Source organism: Mrakia frigida (assembly GCF_051309035.1).
Source record: "Mrakia frigida strain ATCC 22029 unplaced genomic scaffold BDY24scaffold_2, whole genome shotgun sequence".
NCBI classification, from domain to species: domain Eukaryota; kingdom Fungi; phylum Basidiomycota; class Tremellomycetes; order Cystofilobasidiales; family Mrakiaceae; genus Mrakia; species Mrakia frigida.
In genome coordinates this window covers 1,038,750-1,055,949 of record NW_027481279.1, presented here as the reverse complement: position 1 = coordinate 1,055,949, position 17,200 = coordinate 1,038,750, and the positions used below count along the sequence as shown (strand labels likewise).

General features: G+C 54.8%; 8 protein-coding genes across 8 annotated transcripts; 3 read left to right on the top strand and 5 right to left on the bottom strand.

Moving 5' to 3' along the window:
• Positions 1–349: 349 nt before the first annotated feature.
• On the bottom strand, positions 350–4,227 carry BDY24DRAFT_375841 (WD40-repeat-containing domain protein). Its single transcript, XM_076638597.1, has 15 exons — positions 3,932–4,227; positions 3,239–3,504; positions 3,057–3,162; positions 2,739–2,954; positions 2,639–2,660; positions 2,540–2,558; positions 2,352–2,459; positions 2,178–2,262; positions 1,953–2,088; positions 1,747–1,829; positions 1,426–1,619; positions 1,229–1,339; positions 926–1,146; positions 735–834; positions 350–635 (listed from the first exon to the last, which is right to left on the bottom strand). Exons 1-15 carry the CDS (start codon positions 4,194–4,196, stop codon positions 585–587), a joined length of 1,983 nt encoding a protein of 660 aa, XP_076500879.1. The 5' UTR covers positions 4,197–4,227; the 3' UTR covers positions 350–584.
• Positions 4,228–4,532: 305 nt separating this feature from the next.
• Positions 4,533–6,141, top strand: BDY24DRAFT_375834 (uncharacterized protein). Its single transcript, XM_076638596.1, has 5 exons — positions 4,533–4,620; positions 4,721–4,780; positions 4,856–5,038; positions 5,106–5,777; positions 5,879–6,141. Exons 2-4 carry the CDS (start codon positions 4,772–4,774, stop codon positions 5,772–5,774), a joined length of 861 nt encoding a protein of 286 aa, XP_076500878.1. The 5' UTR covers positions 4,533–4,620; positions 4,721–4,771; the 3' UTR covers positions 5,775–5,777; positions 5,879–6,141.
• Positions 6,142–6,429: 288 nt separating this feature from the next.
• BDY24DRAFT_368137 (uncharacterized protein) lies at positions 6,430–7,104 on the bottom strand (the record flags this gene model as incomplete). Its single annotated transcript, XM_076638010.1, has 2 exons — positions 6,430–6,996; positions 7,078–7,104. 2 exons carry the CDS (start codon positions 7,102–7,104, stop codon positions 6,430–6,432), a joined length of 594 nt encoding a protein of 197 aa, XP_076500877.1.
• BDY24DRAFT_99887 (uncharacterized protein) lies at positions 6,889–7,913 on the bottom strand. The gene has a single exon (XM_076645291.1). The coding sequence runs from the start codon at positions 7,827–7,829 to the stop codon at positions 7,302–7,304; it is 528 nt and encodes a 175-aa protein (XP_076500876.1). The 5' UTR covers positions 7,830–7,913; the 3' UTR covers positions 6,889–7,301.
• Positions 7,914–7,974: 61 nt separating this feature from the next.
• On the top strand, positions 7,975–10,885 carry BDY24DRAFT_375831 (uncharacterized protein). The gene is made up of 11 exons (XM_076638595.1): positions 7,975–8,347; positions 8,553–8,703; positions 8,790–9,120; positions 9,210–9,218; positions 9,284–9,431; positions 9,492–9,557; positions 9,625–9,691; positions 9,754–9,900; positions 9,996–10,228; positions 10,321–10,366; positions 10,499–10,885. Exons 1-11 carry the CDS (start codon positions 8,062–8,064, stop codon positions 10,728–10,730), a joined length of 1,716 nt encoding a protein of 571 aa, XP_076500875.1. The 5' UTR covers positions 7,975–8,061; the 3' UTR covers positions 10,731–10,885.
• A 1,982-nt stretch (positions 10,886–12,867) lies between these two features.
• BDY24DRAFT_99798 (homeobox domain-containing protein) lies at positions 12,868–14,353 on the bottom strand. The gene is made up of 3 exons (XM_076645289.1): positions 13,407–14,353; positions 13,306–13,329; positions 12,868–13,181 (listed from the first exon to the last, which is right to left on the bottom strand). The coding sequence occupies exons 1-3, from the start codon at positions 13,905–13,907 to the stop codon at positions 12,990–12,992; spliced, it is 717 nt and encodes a 238-aa protein (XP_076500874.1). The 5' UTR covers positions 13,908–14,353; the 3' UTR covers positions 12,868–12,989.
• BDY24DRAFT_99808 (uncharacterized protein) lies at positions 13,928–14,727 on the top strand. Its single transcript, XM_076645290.1, has 2 exons — positions 13,928–14,340; positions 14,419–14,727. The coding sequence occupies exons 1-2, from the start codon at positions 14,049–14,051 to the stop codon at positions 14,679–14,681; spliced, it is 555 nt and encodes a 184-aa protein (XP_076500873.1). The 5' UTR covers positions 13,928–14,048; the 3' UTR covers positions 14,682–14,727.
• Positions 14,728–15,005: 278 nt separating this feature from the next.
• BDY24DRAFT_375823 (uncharacterized protein) lies at positions 15,006–15,531 on the bottom strand. Its single transcript, XM_076638594.1, has one exon. The coding sequence runs from the start codon at positions 15,519–15,521 to the stop codon at positions 15,045–15,047; it is 477 nt and encodes a 158-aa protein (XP_076500872.1). The 5' UTR covers positions 15,522–15,531; the 3' UTR covers positions 15,006–15,044.
• Between the last annotated feature and the right edge of the window lie 1,669 nt (positions 15,532–17,200).

Genomic DNA, 17,200 nt, shown 5'->3' with positions numbered 1-17,200 from the left:
CTGACGCCAAATCCGAATTAACAATGACATAACGCCTTCTGAAACCTTCGATCCCACGAAAGACGCTTCCAAGGAGAGGCTGGAAAGGAGTCGGTTCGTTTTGAAACGTACGCTCTTTCTTTTCAGCTTTGTACTTAGCCATCGACTAACAACCTCTCGAAACATGAGCTCACAGCTAATCGCTTCTTTCTCGTCCCCGAAGCGTCGTGCTGACATCTCTTCCTTTTCCTCGCCTCGTCTCGACGCGTCGCGTTTCAGCTCTCTCCCTCTCGCCCCTTCACTTTTCTCCGGTCTCTCGACTTCAGATACATCCCAGAGCGATTGAAACCATGAGAGACACCGTGGCCTTGTGGATATAGAGAACAGGAAGTGTACACGGGTGACGAAGAGAAGGAAAGGCTCACAACGAAGTCGAAAGAGATCGGCGAGAGGGAAAGAGAAGGAAGAATGAAAGTCATTAACAGAGAGTCTACAACGAATGGGGAAAAAGTAAAGTCGTGGAAGAAGAGACGAGAAACAGTAGATCTATACAACAAACGAGCGATATCAAGGAACGAGACGGGAAACAGTGCGCGTCGATACGCTCAACGATCCATCTCCTGCGACTCCCTGAGGTTCACATCCTCGATCGTCATCTGCAAAGCGAGAGTACAAAGTAGGAGCCAGCGATTCGTCAGACAGAAGATTCGCGAAAGGAAAGAAAAGGACGAAAACAACGCGTCGAAAAGACTCACCGCATGTTTCCCGAATCCCTTCCACTCGTGCTTCGCCAACGATCCCCTCCCACTCGGGTCCCAAGCAGCAGAGATCATCTCGGGTTTGTATCCATGCCAGCTATCGGATCCAAACCAAGACACCGAGATGTCAGCGTCGACTCGACTCTTCCTCCTCTCTCTCCCGCCTTCGACGCATTTCGTCCACTCACCTCACATCTCTCACACAGTACTCCAGCCCTCTCCTCGGAACTCTCCCTCCATGATATCTCGACCCAGCTCCGCCCATTCCTCCACTGGGCGCTGTCGCTGGTGCGGAGGAGGAGTCGGGAGCTGAAGGGTCTGAGTAGACCCCCTCGAACGAGGTGTCGATGAGAGGAGCGGAGAAGCGTCGATCTAGAACTTGAGCGATTCGGCCGTCTAGATTCCAGACCTGTCAGTCGAAACATGAGGAAGATGGACGGTCAGCGAAAGAGGCGAAAAGCGAGAGAGAGCGAAGGAGGAGTGAGACAAACGTGGATTCGACCATCAGCGGATCCGGAATATATGTACTGCTGACCCGTCGAGTTCTCAGGAGCGAAATGACATCGAATGAGAGTTCGAACGACGGAGTGTCCTCGGTAGGTCTTACGATCCACAAACGAAACGAGGCAAAAGTCAGTTCGACGCGTCTCGTGTCCCCGCTCTCCTTTCGCTCGTTCGGGCGACTCACCATGACCGAACAGTCTCCCGGGGCCTTCTGATACCTGGGTTTCGAGTAAACTCCGTTCCTGTAGTCGTAGTTCGTTCCATAGCGACTGGCCGCGTCGGGAACGGTGTCGCAGACGGAGGAGGAAGCCATGGCACGAAGATCCCAGAGTCGGCAGGATTGATCTTTCCCATTGGAGAGAATGTATCGACCGTCGCCTGATGAGTTTGGAAATGAAAAGGGAGGAGAGGAAAGTCAGCGGAATGAAGAGGGGAGAAAAGGGCGGAGCTGAGAGGATGTGAAGCTCGAAGGAGAGGGCAAGGAGAAGAGAGGAATGGAACGCACCCTTCGCTGAGACGCTCGTGATTCCCTCTGTGTGTCCTACAAGAACTCCAGAAGGTTTGCCAGAGCTGAGAGAGCGTCGATCCCTGTAGAACGAATGGTGAATGAGGTAGAAGAGGTCAGCGTTCGTCCCGGCTCGACTTCTCGAACGCGTACGGCCGACCCCACGCCCAGGACGAAGGAAATCCGAAAGAGAAATGAAGACTCACCAAACCTTCACATACCCATCGTCACTCGCTGAACAAAGCAGATGCTTGCTTCCTCGATCCGCCCAGCAGACCGAATTAACGTCGTTCTCGTGGCAGTCGATGGAGAGCGTTGCTCGTTTGGACTCGATGTCGTAGACTGCGCAAGATCAGAGCCGAGCAAGATCAGCTGAGTGAAAAAGGGGCGACTCGAGAAGTGAGGGAGAGGACGAGACGATCGCAACGTACCGACGATCTTCCCGACACCATCGTACCCTCCCGTCCCTCCAGCTACGATCTCCTTCCCGTCTGCTGAGAAACGAACCGAGAAGATCTGCGAAAACGGAACATCAACGATAAGCTGGTCAGCTACGGTTGGGTTGCACGGACGAAGGGACTGAGGGAGGAGGGGAAAGAACGGACACTGAGATCGTCGTTTCGGTATCGGCGTCCAGACGAAAGGGAGGAGAAGTCAAGAGTAACTTGCTCTTCGGAGGTATCTCGAGTTCGGAAGAGTTGAACTTGGTTGGTCTAAAGAAAAGAGTGAAACGGGAAGTGGTCAAGTTCAGCTGGGAAGTGGAAAAAGGAGAGAGACGCGTCGGAGGACGAACCATCGAGGAGTAGATCATCCTACAGCATTATCGGATCGAGAAGCAGTCAGTTCGAGAGTTGTAAAAGGAAAGGGGATTGTGTTGAGCATTGGAGCTCACCACTCGTCGTCAATCCCAAGATCTGAGAACCGAGACGAAAAGAAGAGACGCGTCAGTCGTCGAACCTCTATCCCCTCGACGAAGCTCAAATTCCACTCACCAGCATCCGTGACCGTCCAACCACCCTCCACCCCTTGGAAACTCTTCACCACCGGCAGACTACTCTCTCCGACCCTTCCTCCACTAGGAGACTCGTACTCGTCCGCCTCCGACTCTCCGAAAGCGTTGTAGTACCTTCGTCGAGGGGGAAGGGGACCGAGGGGAGGGCGAGTGAGGACGGGGGAGGCGGAAGTTGAGAAGAGGGACATGCGGAAGTCTGCAGTGAGTGAGAACGAGAGGTGAAGTGGATGTCAGTTTAAGGAAAGACGAAGGGTCCGAAGGAAGAGGAGGGAAGGGAGTTGAGACGCGAAAGACGCACCTTTCGTCGCCGTGTAAAAGAACGAAGAATCGCTCGAGTATTGACCACAGTACGGGGAGGCAGTGAGGTTGGCTACGACTGTTCCATCAGTGTTGGGTACGCATTCCTGCAGACACACGGAACCAAATAGAACGAAGTCAGCATCTCGTCGCTCCCCCCTCCCAACGCAGAGATCTTCTCACCTTGCCATAATCACTCTTCCTCCCCCATTTCGCTCCCTTCTCCCTCTCCCAAATCAATCCACTCCCAATCCCTCTCTTCTTGACGTTTCCAAACTCGCCTCCGAACCTCAACGCGAGTCCTTTCGGTTCAGCCTCGACGACGGGAGGGTAGTAGTTGGCAGGGATCGGTGGCGGAGGAGGAGGTTGAGCGGCCCGAGCTGCGTTGGATCGAGAAGTAAGGAGACGGAGTTGTTCGAGGATCGAGGTGGCTGAGCCGCCGGACATGGCTGGGAGGAGGGGAGGAAGAAGAGGAACGGAGGGAGGAGAGTCAGCGAGGGTGGATGGAAAGAGGACGAGAAGAGAGAGGCGGTGATTGGGGGGGAGAAATGAGCTTGAAAGAGCTGGATTTCAAGTAAGGTGATGTCTTAGAAGATAATTTGCACTGTGTTGATAGAATGAAGCTCGAAGCTTCGATCTCTACCAGCAAACAGAGCTGGAAGACGACACCTGGGTCTGGCCTCTTGGTGGGCTCGACCTTTTGCCTGAAGATCGCGCCTCCCTCCAGCAGATTTTTGGATTGTAGACGACGCCGGAAGACCACGGAGCATCTCTACTACCCAGTCCAGGTTCATCACTCTTCTATAAACCTCCTTCAACGGCCTATCCAACCTCGACCGGTCGAAACCCACTCATCCCTCCCCAAGTTGAACTCACAAGTCAGAACCCTTATCGCCTCATCATCTAGCACGAATCCCTCTCCATCATCGTCGTCCTCGTACCCCTCCTCATCATCATCCTCGTCGTCCTCCATTTCCTCCAACATGTCCGCATCAGCAGCTTGTCTCATTCGAATCAAGTCCTCCAGATCGAGGCTGTCGTCGTCGTCTTCTTCTTCCTCCTCGTCTTCGTCGATCCAGTCTCCGCCGATTTCGTCGTCACCAGGGAGGTAGTCACCATCAGAGGAAGCTTGAGAGGACATTGGGTCGAGTAAGGTTTGCTTGGGGGGGGGGGGGGGGGGGGGGGGGGGGGGGGGGGGGGGGGGGGGGGGGGTGTTGGGAGCGAGAAGGTGAGAGGGAGGGAGGGATCGGAAGTGGAGGTTGAGCTCAGGTCCGCAGGGACGGTCGCGAGGTCGAACCGTACTATACATCTCGCGAAATGTGCATAGAGGATGAAAGCACGGCTAGTAGATATTTCACTGAGCTCGTCCTGAAAACCTTCCAGCGACTTTTGAGGGTGGCTGAGCTTTCGAGCTCCGCCTGCCATCTCGTTTTCGTCGAGCCCTCGACTCGACTCGATTCGACCTACCTTTCAACCCCTTTCAACTTCGACAGTCGCTCTTTTCCAGCTTTTCTCGCTCGAGTCTTCTCGATTGACAGTCTTCAATCTCTCTGTAGGTATAACAGGTGAGTGTTCTGGTTTAATCGGGGGAGATGTTGGGGAGGAAGAAGGAGGGAGGAAGGAACGGTCGAGCTCACCTCCCTTCCTCCCTTCTTCTTCTTGTAGCCATCTCACCCCACTCTCGCTCGCCCTTCCCACTTTCGCAGCTGCATCGAGATGCCAAAGGTCAGCTTATTCTGCTCGCTCAGTCCTCCACAATGCAGATTGCTGACCTCTGGCCGGCTGCTTCCTTCCTTGCAGCCTCTTTTTCACTTGCCGTGGGACGTGCTCTGTCTCATTTTCGAAGCGTCCGACACCTCGACGCTGGCTACTCTGGGAGCAGTCTCTTACGACTTCCTAGCCTCGACTTCGCCTCTTTTGTACGGTGGAACGGTGAAGATCAGATCGGTGGAAAGGCTGAGCTGCTTGTTCTGCGAGAGGAAGGCGAGCTCGTTCTTCCTCCCATCCTTTCCTCTTCTCTCTCTCTCGCTGACTTCTTCCTCTCACCCAGAACAACCCATCACCCTCTCGAATCAACACTCTCCTATCCCTTTCCCAGATCCGCAACCTCGCTCTCACCCTCTCCATCACCTCCATCCATCCCTTCAAGGGTTCCGTCCCCATCTCCTCCTCCCGACTCAGCCCACCCTCAACCCCCATCCGTCTCAGTCTCCTCAACGTCACCGTCGAGTACAAAGACAGACGCCTTCTTCGCTGTCTCCACCCCTCCCTCTTCCCTCTACTCAATCCCTCCCGCATCAACTTCACCGTCCTCCGTCGACCCTCCCGCGACTCACCCTGGTGGACCCTCCAAGACGTCCCGCCACTCGGAGAATGGACTCGAACACGACGAGTCGACCTCCGGGGTGTCATACCTTCCAGCAATCACCGAGGGCACTACTACCTCGCTCAGTTAAGCCTACCGTCAGTCTACTCGCCCAAACGGGTCATTCGACTTCACGTCGAGGAGACGATGTTGTTCGAAAAAGCTCCCGACGTTGCGAGCTTCCTACCTTCGTTCGAGAACTCTCCGTTGGGACCGAAGCCTCTGTCGCATATGGAGGAAGGTTCGGTGGTGCTGGTGATGGAGACGGAAGAGGGGAGGAAGCAGGCTGAGGCGGCGCTGGGTGGGTTCAACGAGAGTTGGAGGAGGAAGTTCGAGGTTGTGTTGGAGAGTTGAAGGGTGAGTCACAGATATTTTTGGTCGCTTCAGTCTCCGGGTCTCATTTGGGGACAATTTTGTGCTGATTTTGCTTTCATTTCCTCGTCCTTCGCTGAGACAAGACTGATCTCGACGCGTCGTCCCTTCATCGAGCCCGAGCTACCGAGCTGCTTTCACTGGCCTCGGGATCATCAGTCTCGTTGTACTTAGTACCGTTGTATACTTAGGGGATCCAACTATATCGGTCGCTTAATCTTTTCTTTCTCGTTCGACCTTCCCCGAGCGTCTGCCCTATTTAGTTTGCTCTCTCGTCCGATCCGTAGCTCCATCTGTGCCTCTTTCACCCTGATTGGTCGAACACAATAGATATCAGTACATTCGGGCCTTTGACGGAAGAGCCTTGGGGGCTGAGATCGAGAACTAGACCATTTCGAAGACTTGAAAGGCCGTTTCGACGCGTCGAAGTCGACGAGGACGAGTCTTGCCTCGTCTAGATAGATGTCACGATAGAGAGGAAAAGTGAAAGTTGAGACTTGGAAAGATGAATCAATAACTGTGTGTTCAGCAAATATCTGAAGAAAATCGACAAGGATGAACGAGAGAGAAGAGGAGAAAGTGAAACGAAACGAAATCACGACGCGTTCCAGATCCTGCACGATCTCCACCGCAACCTTCACTTCATGTCAACGACAGCGACATCAAAATAGACTACCTTCCTAGCCGGATCTGAAACAAGGGTTCGAGCAAGAACGGACGAGATCTCTGCCCCCGTTATGTACTCGACCTGATCCTTCTTCCCGTCCGAAAAGCAAGTGACGAGAGCCATGCCAGTGCTTCGACCCGGATGGCACCGCCTGATGCACGCGTTGAAAGCCGAAGTTCCGTCGGGAAGTAGGCAAACTGAGGGGGATCCGATCGCTCTGAAATGTTCTAGTTGCGTCCAGCGAGGAAGGAAGTAGAGATCGTCCTCGGCGATGTAGAAGGAGGTTGGGTTGACGCGGACGGTTGAGGTAGGACCGGAAATGCTGAGATTGATGGGGTCGAGAAGATTGAGGATGGGAAACCAGAGGGGGAAGAGACGGTAGGCCTTCGTGTGGACCCTGACAGCGTCGATCTCCAAAGGAGGGCCGGTTGGGAGAGGGAGGAAGTCGGCAGCGTCGAAGTTGGAGGGGGAGAGAGCGAGAACTTTGGGGAGGAGGAGGGAAGAGACTCGGTTGAGAGATGGGAGAGGGTTGTTGATCTGAATGAAGAGGAGATCAAGAAAAAGGCGCGGTCAGTGAGGGACAGAAAGATGAACGGAGAGCGAGAGAAGGAGACGCACTCTCGCACCGACGAGCATGGCAGCCATCTTTGATTCGAGTTCCTGCTTGTTTCTTCCGTAGACGAGACTTGAGGCGATCTCCAGAGTTCGGAAGGAGACACCGCAGAGGGCGAGAAGGTCCGAACGGTCGAGGAGAGAGAAGATCGAGTGGACGAGCTCAGTCGGGAGGGAGTCGAGAGAGCGAGGAGGTTTGGGTTGAGAGATTTGAAGATGACGTCGTTGAATTACGTCCTGTGAGGGTGATGAGGCGTACGAGAAGTCAAAGATGTGCTTATAGGAGGGGAGAAGAGGAAAGAGAGAGTGCTCACGCCCGACCAGAGCCAACAACCTTTCCCCTCCCTCCCCTCCCCTCTCCCAGCTTCCCAAATCCAGTGACTGCCAAAAGCCTTCGTCATCTCCTTCATCGTCTTGTCCTTCTCCTCGTCTCTCCTCCTGAGCTCTTCGTTCTCGGACGAGAGAAGAGCGATGGAAGACAAGTGGGCCTCGAGTTGGGACGAATGAAGAGCGGCCTCAGCTTTGAGAGCTTTGTTCTCCGACGAGAGTTGACCGACGAGCGAAAAGAGTTGGGCGATTTGGGAGGCCATGGTAAAAGCGTCTTGAGAGCGCTGAAGGCCTTGGGATGGAGCGGGAGGGTTGGATGAGGAGGTGGCTGAGGAGGCAGGAACGAGGGAGGGAGAAAGGTCGTTGAGCTCGACGACAGGATCGACGCTGATCCTCTCCGATCCTTGAGCTGCTTGTTCGATGAAGGACATGTCCGAAAGGGAGTAGAAGAGGGAGAGGAGTGTGGAACGCGAAAAGGGAGAAAAAAGGGAAGAGGAGCTTGTCGTGGTTTGTAGGAGAAACCAGAAATGGAGCAGAGAAGGAAGGAAGGCTGAAAGCTTGCCTCCTTCCCTCCAACCACGTCCCTCGTCCCTCCTCCTGCCTCGACTCTCAACATAATCGACTCTTCTTCTCTTCGACTGGCTCTATCCAAACCCGCACAGGATGGCTCCTCAAGCCTACGCTCTCCTTCCAACCTCGTTGATGCACGAGCATCGTCCGAAGGCGGTCGCCCTCGTCCGGACGATGACCTCCTCCGCTCGAGCGAAGCCGCTGCAAACCGTCTTCATGAGCTTGGGGATCTTCTTCCTGCTCCACTACTTCTCTATCGTAGGAACTACACTGGTGGAGAAGGTTGGAGGAGGTAGTAGAGCGACGGCTGGGTTTGGAGAGTGGTGGGAAGCTCAAGGGAGGAATGGAACGAAGTGGGTTGACCTCGAGGAAGAAAGCAGTGAGTCCGGGCTAAAGATGAGCTTGAACAACGAGATTGGAGCTGGATGGGCTATAAGGGAGGTCAAGGAAGGCTCTACTGCGATCTTGAGCTCGCGCTTACAGTAGGGAGGCTGGGATGGACGAAGAAGCTGCGAGCTGCGTCGACGGGAGAGCCGGAGCCGTCCTGTGTTGACCTCGATGCCTCTTCTTTTCATTCCTACCAGGCCCTCCTCCGCTACCTATAGCTCTCGGAGGTCACTTCAAGGATCTCAATCCTGTTCGAACGGTTCAGCACTTCCTACATCTCGCAGAAATCGAAATCGCAGCTCGCAAACTCGACACCTGCAATGGTCAAATGGGATTCCCGATGGCCCTGTGAGTGATTTCTTCTCTCAGTAGCACTCTAGAAACTCTCTTGCCTGCAACTGATCAGTTGATTTCCCGTTCAATCGAACTCACAGCGCCTACAACTCCACAACCCTCGACTTCTGCACTCCTCAAACCCCCTCCTCCACCTCGATCTCCTGCATGCACAACTACTACTCCAACTCGCTGAAATGGTGGCCCTACCCAACAGCCTACTGCTTCTCCTCGTCTCTCACCGCCTACACCGACAAAGGTCATCGCTTCAGGACGAGAGGTTGCGAGTTGACGGAGGAGGGAGATCGACTGCGAGAGGACATGACGGGCGAAGGTTTCTTGGGGAGCGAGGTCGTGATGGACGATTCGGAGTCTGGTTGTAAGGGTGGGAAGGTCGATCATACGGTGTTGGTGATTGGGAGGCAAGATCAGGTGAGTTTGTGGCGCTGAGAAGGCGAAACAGAGGCTGAATGCTGACTGAGCTCGACGCGTCCTCGCGTCTTTTCTTCTTCGCCTCGCAGTGGAATCCAGTGAGTATACCACTTTATTTGTCCATTTCCCAGAGAAACGGTATTGACTTCCTTCTCTTCTTCAGTTCCACGTCGCCGAAGATCTCGTCACAACCTTCCTCGCTCTGGTTCTCGCTTCGTTGGAGGATCCCGCTCTCGGACACGAAGGAGCGAGACTTCAAGTCGTTTTCAAGGACGATTACGAGCTCGAGAAGAATCATTTCACCTCTCTTTGTGAGTCCCGATTCCTATAGCGTCCTGAGACGTGAAGCTGACTCGTTTTCCTTTCAATAGGGGATCGAATGGGAAGCTTCCCTCCTCGTCGTCTTTCCCTCGATCCGTTCCAAGATCAGACCTGCCGTGAGTTCCTTCCTGGTCTTTGCTTTGACGCTCTCTCGTGCTGACTCCTCGTTGTTACCCCTCGCAGTCACCAAAGCCATCCACTCCATCGGAGCAGGAGCTTCCCTCCTCTCAGCAACAGGAGTCGGAAAAGAGTTCGTCGCGTCGACTCTCCACTCTTCCTCTTCCTTTCGCTGACGTACATTTCTTCCTTCAGATACTCCTGCGCCGCTTCCTTAACATGGGGATCCTCTCACTACTACCGTCACCTCTTCGGTCTCTCTCCCAACCCACCACCCTCTCGAACAGGCTCTCCTCGGACGCGTCGGCCCATCAACGTCCTTTGGTTATCTCGAGCTCAGATGTTCGTCCTTATTCTCTTTTCTTTCGCACTCTACCGTCTCAGAACTAGCTCACCGTTTTCTCTTGCCTTTCTTTCGCTCGTCATCGCCCTCACAGGGAAGCCAAAGCCAAATCCGCCGCCGACTGGTCCTCCTGGCGAGAAACCCGTCACATCGAGAACGAACCCGAGCTCGTCGAACGAATACGGAGAGGGCTGAAGGAACTTTGTGAGGAGAAAGGAAAGGACGGGAGGGAGACGTGTGGGTTCCATGATTCGGAAGAGGAGCCTGAACGGTGGGGAGTCGGGGAGGAGGATCTGGGGAGGAGGGAGGTGAGGTTTGGGACGATTGGTGAGTTTTCGATATTTCGTTCTCGTTGCTCTTCCCTTTTTCTTTTGATCGATACAGCAGCTCATTCATCCCTTGCTTTGTTTGATTAACAGACCCAGTAGCTCACGCTCTTGATACTCAACTCGATTTCGTCGGACAGTACGTCTCGCCTTCCCTCTCGTTCCCTTCTGTTCCCTCCCTCAAACTGACCCTCCTTCCCCTCTTCCGCCCACCCTCCCCCCCTCCCTCCCTCTTCCTCCCACCCACCCACCCCACCCAACCCTCTCGCAGCGCAACCATCCTCCTCTCCCTCCACGGCGGCGCCTTAGGTCTCTCCCTCTTCCTCCCCCCAGGTCACGCCTCCGTCTTCGAACTCCAAGCCGACTCGGTCACGGGCAACTTCCACTTCCACAACATGGCTGCGCAGATGGGACATCGGTACGAGGTGGTCTTGCACGAGAAGGTGGTGGATGTGGAGGAGGTTTGGAGGAGGGTGAGGGAGAGGGTGAGGGGGGATTTGTGAGGTGGGAGAGGGGGGTTGGGTTTAGTTGGGTCTGGTAGTAGTCTCAGTTTGGGCTTTGGGTTTTTTTATGCATTTCTTTTGTTCCTCATTTTTGTTATTCCTTCGCTCTCTGAGACTAGAAAGTTCGTCGTTCGAAAAGTCGACGCGTCGAGTCCTTCTCCTTCTCTCTCTCTCTCTTCCTTCGCTCGACTTCCCTCTCTCTCTATTTCTGCCCCTTCATGCCTCCCTCCCTCCCTCGCACCTTTCCCTCTTCCTCGTTCTTCTCTCAAGTAAACTCCAGCTTCTTCAGCTCCTCTCTAATCGCGTCGCGTCGTCCCTCCCTCCCTCCCTTTTCCTCTTTCTCTTTCCCAACCCAACCCCAATCAAGCAGGCAGCAAAGTCTTATATAAAGAAACCTAAAGCACCTCCTCTTCCCTCTTCCTCTTCCAAACCGAAACCAAAACCGAAACCAAAGAGAACGAAACCGAAACCGAAGCCACGAAAACCACGACGCAAAACAGAGAGAAAGAACAGACAACTGAACACACGAACCCGCGAAACCGAAACCCGAAACCGGAAACCGAAAAGAGAAGAGCAAAGAAACGAAGTAGAAGGCGAAAGAAAAGAACGAAGGGGGGAGGGTTGCGAGGTGTGGGAGGGACGAGATGGAGGGTGGTTGTGAAACGAAAAAAACGAGGTATAGAGAGAGGGTGGAGATGGGTTGAGGGTAAACAAGGAGATGAGAGATGGGAGATGGGATTCTAGGAGACGAGATGGAGATGGAGTGATAAACAACGGTAAAGGTATAACGAGAGCAGCAACAGAGGACGAGAAACGAGAACGAAGGAGAAAGGGGAAGGGAAACAAACGAGGCCACGAGACGAAAGAACGAAACCAAAGTCGAAGTATAGAAGATGGAAAGGAAGCAAAAGGACTGAGAGCGTATTATTCTACCAACTCCCCGCCGCCTCAGGAACCACAAAGCTCAACATCCCCGCGTTCTCCTGCTCGAACGCGTCCCAGATCTGATCCACTCCCAACTCCCCCGCTCCTCCCACCCCTCCTCCTCCCCCAAACATCCCCATCCCGCTAACGGGCAGGTACCCGTTCACCGCTCCCGCTGGGACGTTCATCCCTCCTCCTTCGGACCCGTCTCCCATGAGGAGCCGCTCGTAATCGTACGTCGCTAGTCCTCCTTCGTCGACGACGTGACGCGACTGATCGTCGTGGCCGACGTGGAGTCCTCCCCACCCACCCAATCCAACTCCAACTCCTCCGGCGTCGACCAAGTCGGCTCGATGCTGCTGCTGCTGCTGTTCTCCTCCCGTCGCAACGACCGGACTCGTCGAATCCATCGCTGGCAGAACAGCGTACCACTCGGGTTCCACCACCCGTCCTCCCGCTCCTCCGTTGTTGTTGAGATGGAAGGGATGATCCGAAGGCAGAGGAGTAACGAACGAGAGGTTGGAAGGAACGGCGGGTGCTGAAGCGAAGGTTTCGTAGGAACAGAGAGGGTCGACGGAGGCGATATCCCAGAGGTTTTTGAGGAGGACGGGGGCGGGGAAGTGTGAGGAGGAGGGAGAGAGAGGTTGAGGAAGGTAGGGTTGTTGGTGGGAGGGGTAGTAGTCTTGTGAGGAGGAGGAGGAGGGGTGCTGGTCGTAGGAGGAGGAGGAGGAGGAGGCGTAGGGTTGTTGATCGTAGTGATGCTGCTGAGGTTGCGAGTAGGAGTGGCAGTGGTTGTAGGAGTGTTGGGACGACGAAGAAGCTCGAGGGTTGGGCGAGAGCGACGAAGGAGGTTCGATGTTGTACGAGAACGTCAAGCTCTGAAACCCGTCCATCCCTCCTCCCCTCCCTGCTCCTCCCATCTCCATCTCCTCGTCCTCATCCTCATCCACCGGTCCCATCGAAACCAACCCCATCTGCTGCTGAACCATCTCCCTCTCCCTCCTCTCCTGCTCAACCTCCTCCTCCTCCTGCTGCCTCCTCCTCCTCGTCGCACCACCTCCCTTCGCTCCTCCTCCTCCTCCCTTCTTCATCTTAACAGGAACCTTCTTAACGAGCTGAGGCGAATTCGAAGCTCGTAGAATAGCGTTCTCCTTCCGTTGCTGAATCGTTCGTTTGGTGATCCTCGAAGGGTTGGGAGGAGGGAGACCGGCGAGTTTGGCGATTCGGTTGTCCTCGTGGATCCCTCGTTTCGAGCGTTTCTTGCGGTTTCGACGGTTTTGGAACTGTTAGAGGGGTGAAAGGGGAAGAAGAAATGAAAGGGAAAGAGAGATTAGATCAGTTCTTGACGAGGGCATGAAAGGGAAGTTCGAAACGAGACGGAGGGAGGGCCGACGCTTCTCCTCGATCGAAGAGAAGAAAGAACAGAACGAGACTCACCCATACCCTCGTCTGCTTGTAATCCATCCCGATATGTTCAGCGATGACTCTCAGCTCGGCGATGTTGGGGTACGATTCAACGAGGTAGATCTGCACGAATCGAGGTCGAAAGAGGAAGGAGAAGGGACGAAGGACGAACGTGGAAGGTCAGCTTCGAGCTCAAAGGGACTCGATCAAAGGGAAGCGGAAAAGTGAGAGAAGGGCGAAGACGGACCTTGCGAAGAACTTCCACTGATTTCTGTGTGAAGAGAAAAAGAGGAAGAGGAGTCAGAGAAAGGTTGAGACGAGAACAAAGGGAAGAGAAGGGAGACGTACCTTTGCGAACCCCTTGCGAGTCGAGTGGCGGTACTGCTGCTGTCGTTTCTGGACCTGCGTGAAGTGTTGGCGACGAGCAGTGACCTTATCCATGAGCTTCGTCTCCAGGGAAGACAAGAGGAGTTGATAGCGGGAAGCAAAGATTCCTTTCAAGTCGAGGATCTGCTGGTCGAGGGCAGCTGATGAGTCTCCGTAAGATTGAGCTGCTCCTACCTCCCTGGCGACTCGTTGCAGCGAAAGTCCGACCTGTGAGTATGACGCTGAGATCTCTCGAGTGGCCTTTGCTACGGTTTCGACGTATGCTGTTGCAAGGACGCGGGCGAGGGACGGTGCGACTCCCAGGCGCTCGAGAGCTGGTCGAACGTCCGGAGGAGGAGGGAGGTGCAGGGCAGGGAGATGAGAGGGAAAGGAGATTGAGGAGGAGGAGGGCGACGGTTCTATGGGTCCGACGATGTCTTTAAGCTGTCGAGCGAGCCCTATCATTTTAGTGTAGGATGTCATGGTTAGGGAAAAGAAAGCGACGACTTCGCTGTCTGCTCCCTTTGAGGCAGGTCCCTTCGCCCTCGCTCAGCTCTGAAACGCCACCCCCTGCTTCCTTTGTCTCCAGTTTGAACTTCACTTCTTCTATCTTCAAACCACGACATGTCCATTCGAGAGCGTCTTCTAGATTCTGTGACGGGCTTCCTATCTGCATTGGAGTCAAAAACTCTGGACAAGTTCAACCACCACTTTGCGTTGCTGTTTCAGGAGATCGAGGATTCGAGGTGTCGAAGCGGACTCTCCGCTTCAGACCAACAGCTAGCGGCGGAAGTCTCCAGCACCATAGAGTCTTTGGCACTGAAGATGGGTCAGTTACAGGACGAGGAGGCTTCGAGCTTGTATTCACTGAGATCTGAAGTTGACTCGACCCTCGCTGCTGAAGACGACTGCTCCGGTTCGTCTCTTCTCCACCTCTCCTCCTCTTCCTCTCTCCCTTTCATCCCTCCTCTAACCTCTTCTCCTCCCTTTACAGCCTCCTGCTCCCAACCCCACTCCCACTTCACTCTCCCCTTCCAACGCTCTCCCACTCCTCCCTCTCCTCCTACCACCACCCTCCAACGAGCTCCTCCCTCCAACGACTCGGGTTCCGACAACGACTCGGATTCCGAAGACTCGCCCAAAAACAACAACAACAACAGCAACAGTAACGGGAAGAAGGGAGCAGAGAATCCTGCCAACTTTAGGCATTTGAGGGATTGGTTCTTGGAGGTGAGTTTTGTAGTAGGAAGTTTTTGAGAGAGGGAGGAAGGAGGAGGTTCCCTTTGTTCGAGAAGATGAGCTCGACGCTTCTCCGTCTTCGTTTCGAGCTGACCTCTTCCTCTCTTTTCTTCGCTTCGTTCTTGTTCGCTCTTTCGCTCGTTCTATAGCACATGGCCCACCCTTTCCCAACCTCTGCTCAGAAGAAGGAACTCGCTGAGGCGAAGGGACTCCCTTTGAACTCGATCAACCTTTGGTGAGCTTCACCTCGTTTCATGTTCTCTCTCCTCGTCCTCCTTTCGCTCTCTTTCTTCTCTCTCGTTCTGACTCTTCTCCGTTCCTTTCGTTCGTTCTTTGCAGGTTCACCAACATGCGACGACGCTCTGTAAGCATACTTTCCTTTCATTCCTCAGAGAGAAAGGAAGGGTTGAGCTCGAGTGTTTGGTTGCGTTGGTTGGCCCTGCCTTCGCTCCCTCGCTCCCCTCCTCGCTCGAGCCTCCTTCCCTTCTTCTTTGTTTTCCGCCACGCCTTTTTCCCTAAACCTTTCTGGATGAGACATATATAAGAGACAAGCTTGACTGACTCTTGTTTTCGTTTCGTTTTCTTCCCGTTTTTCTTCTTCTTCTTCGCGTCGCTCCCTCCTCTTCGCCTCCCTCTTCGCTGGCCTCGCTCTCCCCTCTCGTCCTCCCTTCGTCCTCGTCGCTCGTCTTCGCCTCTCTCCAGGGCTGGACGACAGCTCTCCAAAAACTCGCCTCCTCGGATCCAAAACTCATGACCACCCTCGTCACCACCTTCCTCTCCGAATCCTCCTCCTCCTCTTCCTCCTCTTCCCCTTCTGTCCCATCGACCCTCCCAGCAGACATCGTCGAAGAATTCCATCGGATCCAAGGATACATCGACGAGCGAGGTCAGGAGAGGGTGAGGGATTACATGGTGAACGTGATTGAGGAAGGGTTGGAGGCGGGGAAGAACGTCCCTGAGGATGAGTGGGAGGAGGACGAGGAGGAGGAAGGGGAGGGGGACGAGGGGGATTACGAGGGAGAAGGAGGGTGGGAGAGAGGAGGGTTGAAGAGGAAGGCTTCTGGAGAGTTCGGGGATGAGGAAGACGAGGAGGGAGAAGAAGAAGAGGACGTGGACGCGTCGCTTGGTTTGGGTCGAAGACGAGTCGGATCGAAACGAGGGAGACTCGAAGGCGCGTCAGGCTACCTCCCTTCCTCCTCCTCCCATCAATCAACCTCGGAAACCATCCGAAAATCCTCCAACAACTCCACCTCCACCACCACCTCCTCCTTCGCCTTCTCGTACTCGGACGACGCGCCCACTCCTCTCTCCGACGGGTTCAACTCCCCTCCCCCTCAACCTCAACACGTCGTCGTCGTCGAGGCCGTCGAAGATTCTCCTTATCTCTACCCCGTGGCGACTCAGCAACCTCAGCAGCTCAACCAGACGTCGAGACCTGTGGCGCCTTTGAGGATCAGGAGAGCTTCGAGTTCGAGAACGGGAGGAGGAGGAGCAGGAGCAGAACAGGACTGGTCTAGGTCGCACCAACACGGTCGATCGTCGTCGTCGGGTTCGTCATCGCTCAGGATCGTTTCGGGAAGATCTTCAGGAGCAGGAGCGCCGTTGCCTCCTACGCCCGAGGAGTTGGACTTCGGACATCAGGTTTCCCCGACGACGCGTCGAGATCAGTTCCCCACCTACTCCTCCTCGTCGTCGTACGATCGATACCAGCCTCCTCAGCAGCATCAGCAACACCAGCCGTACTACTCCTCTTCCCACCCTCGTCACGCTTCCTCTTCCTCGTCGACGTACGAGGAGTACCCTCCTCAACCCTACCACCTCCAACTCTCTCACCATCAGCAACACGAATACACCAACACCAACACCTCCTCCTCCTCGTCCAACTCCTACGCCTCATCGTCGTCTCGATACCAGCACCATCAGCAAGCCTACACCCCTCAGCAGCAGCAGCAGCAGCAGCACTACTACGACGATCGAGATCGAGCTCAAGATCGCTACTCCTCCCACCCTTTCCCAAACGACGCGTCGTCGTCGTCGTACTACTCCCACCCTCTGCCTCCTCCTCCGCACCCTTCCTCCCACTCCTCCTACTCCCGCCACCAACAGCAACAGCCGTTGTACAATCATCACCCCCTCCTTTCCTCCTCCTCCTCGCACCCTCAACCTCAACCTCTCCCGTCCATCTCCTCGTCGAACGCGTCGACGGCGAGGCTAAAGAAGAAACGAGCCGTCACTCAACCTCAACCTCAACCCCAACCTCCTCACCACCCGACCAACCAGTCGAGGTCGCTTTCGTACGGTTCCGGAGCGGGGAAGCACAGTGTTTATTCCCCGCCGATGGGGTTCACAGATCAGAACGCTACGTACTACGATCAGGGAGCGACGGGGGGGAGAGGGGTTCCGTCGCCGAACCAGCGTCGAGAAGAACAACAACAACAACAGCAACAACAACAACAACCCAACCTCCCGCACCACGTAAGGAAGAATTCAACTTCGAACGTGTCGGAAGCGAGTTCGGGGTTGTCGAGTCTTTCGTC

Bases quoted from the DNA above. Each gene is read 5' to 3' on its own strand.
- BDY24DRAFT_375831 (XM_076638595.1), top strand. From the start codon at position 8,062: ATGGCTCCTCAAGCCTACGCTCTCCTTCCAACCTCGTTGATGCACGAG. The intron at 8,704-8,789 runs GTGAGTGATTTC...TCGAACTCACAG, and splicing joins ATGGGATTCCCGATGGCCCT to CGCCTACAACTCCACAACCC. The intron at 9,558-9,624 runs GTGAGTTCCTTC...TACCCCTCGCAG, and splicing joins GTTCCAAGATCAGACCTGCC to TCACCAAAGCCATCCACTCC.
- BDY24DRAFT_99798 (XM_076645289.1), bottom strand. From the start codon at position 13,907: ATGACATCCTACACTAAAATGATAGGGCTCGCTCGACAGCTTAAAGAC. The intron at 13,330-13,406 runs GTACGTCTCCCT...CTCTTCACACAG, and splicing joins CTCGCAAGGGGTTCGCAAAG to AAATCAGTGGAAGTTCTTCG. The intron at 13,182-13,305 runs GTCCGTCTTCGC...CGATTCGTGCAG, and splicing joins CAGTGGAAGTTCTTCGCAAG to ATCTACCTCGTTGAATCGTA.
- BDY24DRAFT_99887 (XM_076645291.1), bottom strand. From the start codon at position 7,829: ATGTCCTTCATCGAACAAGCAGCTCAAGGATCGGAGAGGATCAGCGTC.
- BDY24DRAFT_375823 (XM_076638594.1), bottom strand. From the start codon at position 15,521: ATGGAATTCTTCGACGATGTCTGCTGGGAGGGTCGATGGGACAGAAGG.
- BDY24DRAFT_99808 (XM_076645290.1), top strand. From the start codon at position 14,049: ATGTCCATTCGAGAGCGTCTTCTAGATTCTGTGACGGGCTTCCTATCT. The intron at 14,341-14,418 runs GTTCGTCTCTTC...CTCCCTTTACAG, and splicing joins TGCTGAAGACGACTGCTCCG to CCTCCTGCTCCCAACCCCAC.
- BDY24DRAFT_375841 (XM_076638597.1), bottom strand. From the start codon at position 4,196: ATGTCCTCTCAAGCTTCCTCTGATGGTGACTACCTCCCTGGTGACGAC. The intron at 2,661-2,738 runs GTGAGTGGAATT...CTCGGTTCTCAG, and splicing joins TTGGACGGTCACGGATGCTG to ATCTTGGGATTGACGACGAG. The intron at 1,830-1,952 runs GTGAGTCTTCAT...TTCGTTCTACAG, and splicing joins GATGGGTATGTGAAGGTTTG to GGATCGACGCTCTCTCAGCT.
- BDY24DRAFT_375834 (XM_076638596.1), top strand. The intron at 5,039-5,105 runs GCGAGCTCGTTC...CCTCTCACCCAG, and splicing joins GCTTGTTCTGCGAGAGGAAG to AACAACCCATCACCCTCTCG.